This window comes from Mastigoproctus giganteus, chromosome 2, assembly GCF_048544385.1.
Source record: "Mastigoproctus giganteus isolate SK-2022 chromosome 2, ASM4854438v1, whole genome shotgun sequence".
Classification (NCBI taxonomy): domain Eukaryota; kingdom Metazoa; phylum Arthropoda; class Arachnida; order Uropygi; family Thelyphonidae; genus Mastigoproctus; species Mastigoproctus giganteus.
In genome coordinates, this window is record NC_143576.1 from 153,782,185 (window position 1) to 153,794,286 (window position 12,102).

At 34.2% G+C, this 12,102-nt stretch overlaps 1 protein-coding gene across 1 annotated transcript in view; it reads right to left on the minus strand.

The window, feature by feature from the left end:
- LOC150089672 (transmembrane anterior posterior transformation protein 1 homolog) overlaps positions 1-12,102 on the minus strand; it is a 309,390-nt gene that overhangs the window by 22,630 nt on the left and 274,658 nt on the right. The window contains exon 12 of the mRNA XM_090389591.1: positions 7,591-7,736. Within this exon, the coding sequence (XP_090245717.1) occupies positions 7,591-7,736 (146 nt within the window). The remainder of the gene's footprint in view (positions 1-7,590; positions 7,737-12,102) is intronic.

Below are 12,102 nucleotides of genomic sequence, written 5' to 3' on the forward strand. Positions count from 1 at the left end.
AGACATGGGAAAAAAAAAAAAAAAAAAAAGTCAGAATTGCTACACAGAAAAGGTACTTTTATAGCAAAGAAAAAGCAACGCTGACCTGAGTTTCCTTCTGGAACATGCAAAGTGGAGTGTCATTCCAACAAAATTCAATTGAAACACTAAAAATAAGTCAAGTGCTTGTGAAGCTTTCAGATTCCATGCTGACTATAGCTAAACAATTAGAGATTAGTTTAAATGACAAAAGAAAAGAAATCTCCTAGTATAGATTTTATTATTTCTATAGATATCATCATCCTTTCATATAGATACATATTCTATATTTTTGAAACTTCAGTAATTGGACATTTAAAATATTTATTTGGAGGTTACTTTTGTCAAAACTGAGAAATATGTATTTTCAAAAATTTTTAATCGAAATGTGTCAGCAATATATGAGTATCTGCTCTATTAATTTCCAGATATGTTTCGTGTCAAGACAATGAGTTGAAAATTCCATCTATAACAAACTGTTTTTAGAGTACAGCAACTCTCGGTTTATGAACATTCAATTTATGAACATTCGCTATGACGAACGTCACAATTCATTCAAAATTTCTTAAAGTTGCCAATAGATAGAGTTTCTTATAAAACAAAATGCTAAACGTATAGTGAACATAATTGTAAGATTTAAATAAATAAACTTTATATATATATTAAGTGCAATAGCATCATTAATACACAGCCATTTCTGAATAAACAGAATATTTATAAGGCGGCATTCGTTTTAAGTTATATCTCATATTGTGAATACCTTCACAATGAATTGCCATGATATTGCACTACTTCGAATAAGTAAAGCTTCACCTAAGGAAACTTATTCGAAGTAGTGCAATATCATGGCAACTTGTTGTGAAGGTATTTACAATATGAGACATAACTTAAAACGATGCTGCCTTGTAAACATTCTGTTTATTCAGAAATGGCTGTGTATTAATGATGCTATTGCACTTAATATATACACAGTCTAAATTTGCTCACAGCTTGAGGCTTTAGTCCTAAATGCATCTTAGTATAAATAAACCTTTAAAATATGTGTTTATTACAATAATTATATGAATAATTATACTGTTCGTGGTTAACAAAACTAATCTAGCCATTAAAAAAGTGTTGGTTTATATGCCATGCCACGTAGAATGTTGAACTCTGACAAAGATATTAACGAGTAAAAGTTGAATACATATGTAGGTACAGTACATATATTATGTTAGTACTCATTTTCTTTATTTCTCTTTTGTAACTCTGTTTTTAATTAAAATTAACAAGTACGATATCTTGTTTTTTTATTCTTTTCTTATTTTATTTTACGTTACGTATCGTATAGACCATTCGATGTTTAGTACATGGTTTTAATGTTTTAAAATGGCTACTAACATATATGATACATATAGTAAAGCTTAGGAATGCAAGATACACATAACAAACAAAACGTATAACAATCAACTTCTTGGAACGGATCTCGTTCATAAACTGAGAGTTGCCTGTACTACTGTTTTTATAGTAATAAGCTTGTGTGCCTAGAGGTGGCCTCCATTCCATGAGATGTACTTCTGATATAAACAGCATTACAGTTTTCTCAATGAGATATTTTATAAATGATAATATTTACATTTTGATGTCTGCATCTTGATAAACTTTATAACTGTTGAACACAGTTATAAAGATGAGAAGATGAGAAGATGAGAGATGAGATGTAAGATGAGAAGGCTGTGTGGATGTCAATGTCATTGAATACCTGCCTAATCCTATGTGAAAACTGAGTGTGGTATGCAATGGAAAGTGTGTTTTGGAAGCAAGATTCTTGCACATGATGAACAACATGGGGATTCTGTAACTTCTCAAATTTACTTTTTTACTTCTTTGAATAACCTGGGTTATTATGTGTGTTGGGTATAGTTTACTTTTAAAAGCTTTACACAAATAATGAACTAGGCTTGTGAATCATTGTCATCAGAGTTGAACTTAATAGCATTATAATTCTAGTTATGTAATACTGACTTTTTCTCAGTGAAAGGATGATGCAAATGGAAAGTTGAAAACCTGCTGGTATGTTACGTGTTTTTTAGCTGAAAATACTAGTTTTCAGAGCATAACTTTCCAAATTTTAAGGTTAAGAAAAGTAATACTATTCTGCTCTAATTCCAGGGTGTATTTTAAATATACACCAAAGTTATTACACCTACTTAAAAGGTTACTGACTGTTTGTAAATCTAAAATTAACAGAATATCATCTGAAAATAGATAAATAGTTTGAGGGCTTGGAAACAATGAAGCATTCAATTCATTGTTGTGAAACAAAACATAATTCACAAATTAAGAGCACCATGCTGACAACATATTCAGAGTGAAAAATTAAGGATATTCAAATCACTAGTTATTTCTTTGTTTAGACAAAAGTATCCTCAAGAAGGCCTTCTTGAGGATACTTTGATCTGAGTAGACTGGGATTCAAGCCCCTGACTGCTAAATACGGTCGATTTTCCAACACACACTGGACCAGTGTGGTAGATTATGGTCCATTTTCCTCAACATGAATCGTTGAGGAGGCTTCCATCCTGCAGTGGATTGGTAATGGCTGTAATTTACTTTTTTTTTCTTTCTTTATTATTATATTTTTTTCCCCCAAGAGAACCTTTTTAAATGTCCTATTACAAACTGAATTATTAAAAATATGGAATTTAGAATACATCTTTTAGTCAGAGTCAAGTAACGATGCCTACAAGGTTTAATCAATAAGTATTCACCCTCATCTAGAAATATTTTATTTAGGGATTTGAAACTTAGCTGGAAATTTCATTCTTCTCTATGTTGCTACCTTCTAGAGCTACATGTTTTTCCTATCTGCAGATAAGCACTTTCAAGCCTCTTGATTATAGCTCCTCACTTTGAGTAGAAAACCAGGCTTCCACTTTAATTACCTTCTAATGAGTCTGAAATGTAGTAGTAGTAGTAGTGGCACTTGATGCAAGAAAGCAAGTGTAGGAGCTTATGCAGCATCAGCCAAAAAAAAAAAAAAAAATCACACCATACCCTCCAATTGCCTGTCCAGTTCCTCCTTAAATTTATTTAACCTATCAACTTCCACAACGACAGATGGAAGTTTGTTCCAGCAATTAACCACCCGCTGGCTAAAGGCAAATTTCCGCACATCTATTCTACATCTATCCTTTCTTAATTTGAACTTATGTCCCCGTAGGTTCGTATTCTGAACAAGTGGGAGGATCCCATCAGAATTCAGCGTGCTCAACCCATTCAAGGCCTTATAGACCTCAATCAGATCACCGCGCAGGTGCCTAGTCTCCAGCCACTGCAATTTGCAGAACTTAAGCCTCTCTTGGTAAGAGGATCCCTTCATTCCCCTCACCAATCGTGTTGCTCTTCTCTGTACACGCTCAAGCAAATCTACATCCTTCCTAAAATGAGGCCTCCAGACCTGTACGCAGTACTCAAGGCGTGGCCTGACCATTGCCTTATACAGAGGGACAATCACCTCCTTTTCCCTGCTAGCAAAATTCCTATATATCATTGACAAAACCCCATGACCTGCCCTAGCAGCCTGTCTACATTGCTCAGAAAACTTCATATCTGACTGCACAATTACTCCCAGGTCTTTTTCATTTTCTACCACCTTAAGTGTAGTACCACACAGTTGGTACGTTTCTCTGGGGTTACTTCTACCCATATGCAGTACTTTGCATTTGTCAAGGTTAAACTTCAGTTGCCACTTCTTAGCCCATCTGCCCAAATTATCTAGATCCTGTTGCAGTAGCACACTGCCATTACTGTCATTAACAACCCTGCCAACCTTCGTGTCATCTGCAAACTTCGACATTAAGCCTGATATACCTTCATCAATATCATTGATAAATATACAAAACAACAGTGGACCCAACACCGAACCCTGTGGGACTCCACTAATAACATTAGTCCACGAAGAGCAGCACCCATTGATTACCACCCTCTGTCTTCTCCCACTTAACCATCCTTTTATCCATTGTAGCAACTTACCCTTAATACCATTCTGCTCCAATTTGTACAGTAGTCTTCCATGCGCAACAGTGTCAAAAGCTTTCCTGAAATCCAAGTATATGATAGCAAAATTATTTTTTGCATCCAGTTCCTTTGTGACCACATCATAATAACCAATCAAATTTGTCAGACAAGACTTTCCCTTAACAAACCCATGCTGTGTCTGAATTATTGCTGCAGTCTTGTCTAGATGATCCTGCAATGCATCTTTAACCAGTGACTCCATTATTTTACCCGGAACAGAAGTTAAACTAACTGGTCTGTAATTATTCGTGTCACCCTTCGAACCTCCTTTGTGAATTGGGGATACATTTGCACATCTCCAGTCCGTGGGAACCTCCCCTGAATCCAAGGATGCTCTCATAATTATGGCTAAGGGTTTGCTTAGTTGCTTTGCCGCCTCCTTTAATATAACTGGATAGATCCCATCCGCCCCAGGTGCCTTTCTTATGTTTAACTTCAACAATTTCTCCTCCACTTTGCTCTCAGTTATTACAAAATCATTAAGCACACTGCTACAATTTGATAACCTTCTTCCATTTTCAAACTGTAATGATTCCTCACGTGTGAATGTAGATGCAAAATACTCATTCAGTTTGTTTGCTATCTGAGCAGGATCATCAACAGTCGAACCATCGATGTCAAGTGGACCAATCATATTCAGCCCCTTCCTTTTAGAGTTTATATAAGTAAAGAAATCCTTGCTGTTTTTCTTAGCATCTTTTGCCAAAGATTTCTCGTAATCCGCCTTTGCCTGCCGAACCTCCTTTGTGACCTGATTACAGACTAGCTTATATCTGCTACAGGCTTCTGCGTCGCCTGATAATTTATATGCATCCCATGCATTTTTCTTCTCTGTCACGAGTCTCATTAGTTCATTTGATAACCATTTAGGCCTAAACCTTGAACAATATTTCTTCATCGGTATGAAAAGTCTAGTAGCTTCCACGATTAATTCCTTGAATGCTTCCCACTTAGAATTTACTGTTTGTAACATCGTCAGTCGATCCCACTGTACAGAATTTAAAAACTGTCTGAGACCACTGTACTCCCCTTTACAGAAGCAAAAACCCTTTCCTTTACCCCTGACGGTAGTTACCTCTTTGAGTAAATCCCACTTCAGCACACTGTGATCACTGCCACCTAGTGGTTCCTTTATCTGCAAATTCTTAATACACGAATGATCACTGCTGATAACCAGATCAAGAGTATTACTTTCTCTGGTTGCCTCTCGAACATGCTGCTGCAGAAAACAATCATCCAATAAATCCACAAAAGTCTGACTAGTGTGTGAGTGACCAACCCACAAGTTCCAGTCAATATCTGGGAAGTTAAAATCCCCCATTATAAGACATTCTGATTTACTGGCCCACTCTATTTCTCTGTACAATTGTTCATTGTACTCATTCGAGTCATTAGGCCTATAACACACTCCTACTCTTATCTTTGCTTTTGCAGTGCTTATGTCACACCAAACTGACTCAACAGTGCACTGTCCATCTATATCAACTGGATGCACTTCTTTTGATTTTATGTTTTTCTTAATTAACAGCATAACACCTCCTCCCTTTCTGTCCTGTCTATCCTTTCTGTAAACATTGTACTCCCCAAATTCCAGTTCTGCATTCCTTATATCTTTGTGACACCACGTCTCTGCTATCCCAACAATATCCGCCTTTGATGTCTTGACCAACACTTCAAATTCATCAAATTTATTTACTATACTTCTAGCATTGGTATACATGCAAGCATACATGCTCCTATGCCTATTCCTTGTTACCCTAACACATCCCATATACCCAACTATTCCAGGATGACTGCCATCCGTCCCTGAAACCCCCAACACCCCTCGCTCCAGATCGCTTCTTATTCTAATAGAAGTTGTGCAAGAATCACCTTCACCTCTGCCTGCGGTTACTGTTAAACTATTAGTCTTTGTATCCCCCCAAGCTAGCAGTTTTCCGACCCACCTAACACTGCCTCGATAGCATCAGCAAATATTCTTGCACCCTTTCTATTTAAGTGTATCCCATCCCTGTAGAAGCAATCTCTCCTGTTAACAAGTACAGTCCAGGCTGAAAAAAATTCTACCCCTTGAGCCTTGCACAATCTTTCCAGGGCCGAATGTGAGGCCCTATAACAGTGTTTTCATTTTAGGGAAGACAAAGAAGTTTGAAGGTAAGCAGTCAGGAGAATAAGGTGTGTGCTACAGATTTTCAAAGCCACACCCAATTGCAAAGTCTACTGTGAGAGCAGCCTTGGGAGCAGGAGCATTGTTGGTTAGGAGGCAGGCACCTTTCAACTTGATAGCCTCTTAACTGTTTTTGTAGTAGATGCTTCCCAGAGATGCTTCAAACAGTGGAAGAAGTGATGGGTTTGATGTATGAACTCTAGAGAGACTACTTTAAAGGCAACAAAAACACGTAACTACTATAAGTCTAAATTAATTATACTGCCTCAAGTCCAGAAACTTTTGGCTTGCACTTCATACATAATATCAAATCCCTAACTCAAATATTTATTTGTAGGTGAAGGTAAATACTTATTTATCGCCTCTCATATAAGTCAATTTCAGCTAGTATATGATGATATTCTTTATGTCATTTAAGATAATATCTCTAATTTTTTTAGCTGCAGCCAGAATGAGGATGGAAATCTGGATATGTTTTGAGCTCTTGACTTTTATTTTTAGTGGAATGACACTCTACCATGCAAATGTGAACCTTCTTGGGAGGAGTCAATTTCTAGTTCTTAATTTTTTAGTTTACTTTTTTGCATCAAATAAAATAGAACTGGAAGTGAGTTTTGTAAAGTATACTAAGCATTGGCTGTATTAAGATTAGATATGTAATATATATTACATATTTTTTCTATCTTCTTATTTTATCATTAATTTATTTACTGTATGGAACTACAACCTGAATATCTAATTTATTGTTTTTTTTTTTTGTTATCAATAGGATTTTAATTAAGTTTCTAGAGTATTTGTTGGTTTGTATATTTTATTATTTTATCTGAATCTACTGGCAGTAAATTTTATCAGTTCTGAAAGTTAAATGATCTTATCACTACTTTGGTAATATTTTCTGGACAGTCTGAGTTGTAGTTGTGTCTATTTTGATCAGTATTATTATTATTACTACTTAAAATTGCAGTGTAAAACTTCTTTTTCTCTGAAAAAATTACTAACATTTAGAAGAAATCACATAACATTATGAATGAAGACAAGTTATTTATTACAAGTACACGAAGAAGGCTTTTAAGAGAATGGAACTCAAAGGAATTTACAATGAATTACATTCTTAAAAGTTTTTTTTTAGATTTTAATATTTTACATTAAAATCTAAAAAAAAAACTTATATAATTATCAAAGCAGCAATGACTAAAATACAAATTTTCTGAAATTCACAACTTCAGAAAAAAAATTATTTGAAGGCAAGAAGCTGGCAAGAGTATTCAAAAACATCTATCTTATAAATGGAAATATTTTAAGTTTCGTGCAGACATAGTGAGAGACAGACTAATATTCGTACTTACCATAAGTATAAGAGAAAAAGACAAATGATACTAGTTATTCCTGATACTGTTACAGAACCACTAATGACTCTGAACACTAGTGCACCTAATGGCAGAGGAATAAAACCCATTCTTCTGGATATTAAATCCGAGTGATCAGAATATGCCTAACAGAAAGGGAAAAAAAAAAAAAAAAAAATTTCATCAGATGTTTCAAATGAACATTCATATTATGCAAATACTCATTAAAAAGAATTGTTTCTGCCATCCGAGGAAAAAAAAAAAAAAAAAAAGGAATTCAATACAGTGGAATCTAGATAGAAATGGTATCTGAAAAAAAAAAAAAAAAAAAAAACAAAACACGGTTTTGTAAAGAAACTGGACTAAAGAAATAATTTTGATATTATTTAGACTTTAGCAAAGCAAAACTTTCTTTCTGTCTGCAAGGAAAACAGTTTCCTTGCAAACTCTGTTTGCAAGAAAAGTTACATTATAAACTGCAACATTAGAATTAGTAGTGGCACATGATGCAAGGAAGCAAGTTTATACAGCATCATAAAAAAAAAAAAAAAAAAAAAATTCATCTGTACATCCCTCCTCTAACAATTGGTCTAAATTAAGGAAGGGTTACAATACCAGATGGAAGTTTGTTCTAACAATCAATTACTCTCTGACAAAGAAATTCACATCTCAGCATCCTTACTAAAATGAGGCTTCCAAACCTGTATACAGTACTCAAGATTGAGTACTTTATACAATGGGATAATTACTTCCTTGTCCTTGCTATAGAAATTGCTGTATGTTAGTGACAGAACCCCATGTGCTGTCCTAAGTGCTGCAGCATAAGTCTAACATGAACAATATGAAATACATGAAATAGTACAATCTGACATGAACGTCATGTCAGACTGTACAATTACTCCCAGGTTGTTTTTGTTCTCTAACTTGACTGCAGTACCATTTGGGTGATATTTCTCTAGTTGGTGGAGATAATAGGCCATTTCTCAGCCTATTATCTAATTTTTCTAGATCTTGTTGCAGTAGTATGCCTTTATTCCTGTTATTAACCACCCAAGCAACTTTTGTATCAACTGCAAACTAAGACAGTACAGGAAGCAAGAGATTTGGAGGTTATGATCTGGGCAGATCAGAAATTATTCATGTAGTATACAGCCACTCCCCGGCTTACATAATACTCGACTTATGGAAATTCGACTTTACATAAGTTTTTGCCGGCTAGTGCAAATCTAAAAAAATCGTGGAAACGTATTTTGCATCCTGTAGGAATAAATGGAGGTATCGTGAAAATATCGTAATGTGAACATAATAACACACTTTTTTCAGTAATTCATTCCATGACCTTGGAAGTTGAAATTTTCACTATATAACTAAGCTATTTATCTCTCTAAAAGGTCATTTTTATAATGGAAATTGCACTACACTTTCATCGTTATCATATGTTCTGTCATAAGAATCAATTTTGAATGCCTTTGTGATATTTTTCTAAAACACATTTCTGGAGGTCACTACCATAAAACAATATGCACTTTCTGGTTTATTGGGTTTTTCTGTTAGCGCAATCTATCATAAACGGGTAGTAAACTAGATCTTATTGCATTTGCGATAATACTGATAACTGGAATTCTGTGGATTTTAGGTTTTGGTATTATGGTGAAATGAGTTCCCCTTCACTGAAATCTTCAATCATATAAAAAAAAAATAAAATTTCAGAATCTTCTCTTCATTCCTATTTACTTATTACAATGGTGAAGGGAAAGGGACCAACGGAAAGTGCAAAAGTACTGGCAGTGCTAGGAAACGAAACAAAATTGATTTAGAAACAAAGATGATTAATTAAGTATTACGAAGCAGGACAAAGTTTATCATCTATTGCACAGAATTAGGTCTCATTGCTTCAACAGTGAATACTATTTTAAGGGACAGTGTGTGTATAAAAGAACATGTTAAAGGATCAATGCATTTAAGATCAACAGTGATCACAAAACAGCATTCGGGTGCTATATCAAAGATGGAAAAGCTATTAATAATATGGATGGAAAATCAGATTTAGAAGCAAGTGCTCCTGAGTCCAATGGCCATTCAAGCAAAAGCAAGAAGTATTTATGAAGATATTAAGGATAAGTGCGGCAAACCCCAAGCCAAGTTCGTGGCAAGCAATGGGTGGTTTAATAGGTTCAAGCATCGTGCTGGTTTCCAAAACATTAAAGTATGCGGTGAAGTCACCAGTGCTGATTCTATAGCTGCAGAGAAATTTTGTGATGTGTTGGGAAAAAACCCCTTCTAAATCTCCACAGCCCTCAACTTCCGCAGCAACGTGCTTATCAGCTGGAGAGTTAATTCTGGCAACAATGTTCGAAAGGTAAAACTTGCTGACGCTATACCTGTCTCCTCTCTCTTTTTGTAATTTTTCCTGCGTATGAAATTAAAAAAAAAATTGAATAAATAATTTATTTTCATGTTCATCGAACATTTCTTATTTGCTTCAATCAAATTTGCGAGTGCCGCATAAGCATTTAGGGAAATTCCGGCTTACGTAGAGTTTCGCAGAATGCAACCCTTACATAAGCTGGGGAGTGGCCGTATATGATTCATTCAGTGCTGTACAAAGTTTTTGTCTAGTTAGATGCTTTTTATATTTTATTTTGTTTGTTTTTGATATTTCAAAATTTTATTATTCAAGTTTTGTCTATGTTATGTAATTGTAGCTCCTATTACTTTTTCATTTCCTTTTTCCTCTCCACTTTTTGTTCATGTTCTCTGTTATAATCATTGCATTACCTTATCCTACTATCATGGATTCTTGTGCATTTTTATGCAAGCTGGTTTATTATTAAGCCTGGTGATATTTCACTTTCGTGGTTTTATAGCTAGTCTCTTCAGTGGCTTTCAAATTTATTTAAAATTAGATTGAAAATCGTGAATAAGGTGATGGACTCAAACCTTGGTGAATACAACAACTTTAAGAACATGGTTGATGCTCTCAATGGAATTAAAATGAGGGACCTATCAAACATTCAGCTGCCCAGCTTAATGAATTAGCTATTGTGGGTGACTGTTGTCAAGGAGACGGAAAATATATTGTACGAAAAGGATAGGCAGAATAGCACCATGATATGTCTGCCAGGTGATAAAGTTAATGCCACTGTAGAACAGTTATCTTTTAATTTAAACATAGGTACTAAAGATATTAAAATCTCCTCAGATCTCCTGCTGTCCAGAAATGTTCAGAAAAAGCTATGTTCTGGGCAAAACTTCAGACACTTTCAAAGTTTCTGAAACTTTGTCCAGACATAACAGGTCATGTCTGGACAAAATTGTGTATGTGTGTGTTGATTTAGCCTTGTCAATCAATTTGGCCCTGAAGAACTGTGGAAGCTCATGGGGAAGAATTTTCCTAGTATGTGTACATCCCTCCTCTAACTTGAGAACAGGAGAGACTGTTTTTACAGAAATAACTCAAATAGAAAAGGTACAACACTATTTGAACAAAGAATAACAATAATGCATGTCATACAATACAGCAAGAAAATTGCATCATTCAATATGAACTGACAGCAAACATATTTTAAACTTAATTTCTTTGTTTACATAATACATAGAACCTAAAAATACTTTTTTTTTTCTTTTTCATTTTGTTCAATTGCATGATAATTTAATACTGAAAATTTGTGTTCTGCAAGTGAAAAGGGGGCATTGTGTATGTCCGTATTTGTGTGGGTATAACAAGGGCTAAATATAGCAAGGTAAAAAAGGTACGTATGACTAATTAATGCTATATATGAAAAAAGCATTAATTAGTTTAATGACACTGTAGAATAGTCAACTATTTTTCTTTATTCTAACTTATTTCTTCTTTATTTTAACTCATTTCTTTTAATAAAGATTTATCTTTATGAAATTTATGGAAAGATAAATCTTTCTTAAAAGAAATTCAACATTAAACAACATAAGCACATCAAACAAATCCAAAATACAAGGTTTATTTTTTTCACTTACTGTTTAATGTGGAACACTTTAAAGAAATAGTAATAGCAGTATCCTTTTTTTTTTTTTTCTTCTTTTATACATTTTATGCACTTTAAAACTGAGAGACTTCACTGTTTTATACTACCTGATGATCCTAATTCAATCCTATCTCTTTCTAAAAATTTATTTTTTCTTTCGAAACACTGATTTGAACTAATCCAAGCTTAAATTTTTTGTATATCTGGATTAAGTTTGAAATGGTCATATGCATCTCAACCTATCTGAAAATCACCAGAATTTTGCTTGATGGGATTCTGAACTGAACAAGAAAATCTTAATTAGTTTAGTGAATTGATTTTTTGGGTTTGAGATACACTATATGCCTATTTTTGGTATTGCAATAAACTAAATTAATCAAAAACTAATGTTAAATAAAATATTGATTTAATTCATCATGTACAAATTTGTCTTGAGTAATTTTAATTATTCACTTGTTTTTTGTTCAATACACCAAACACTGAAATATCAAGAACAGATTCTAGAATT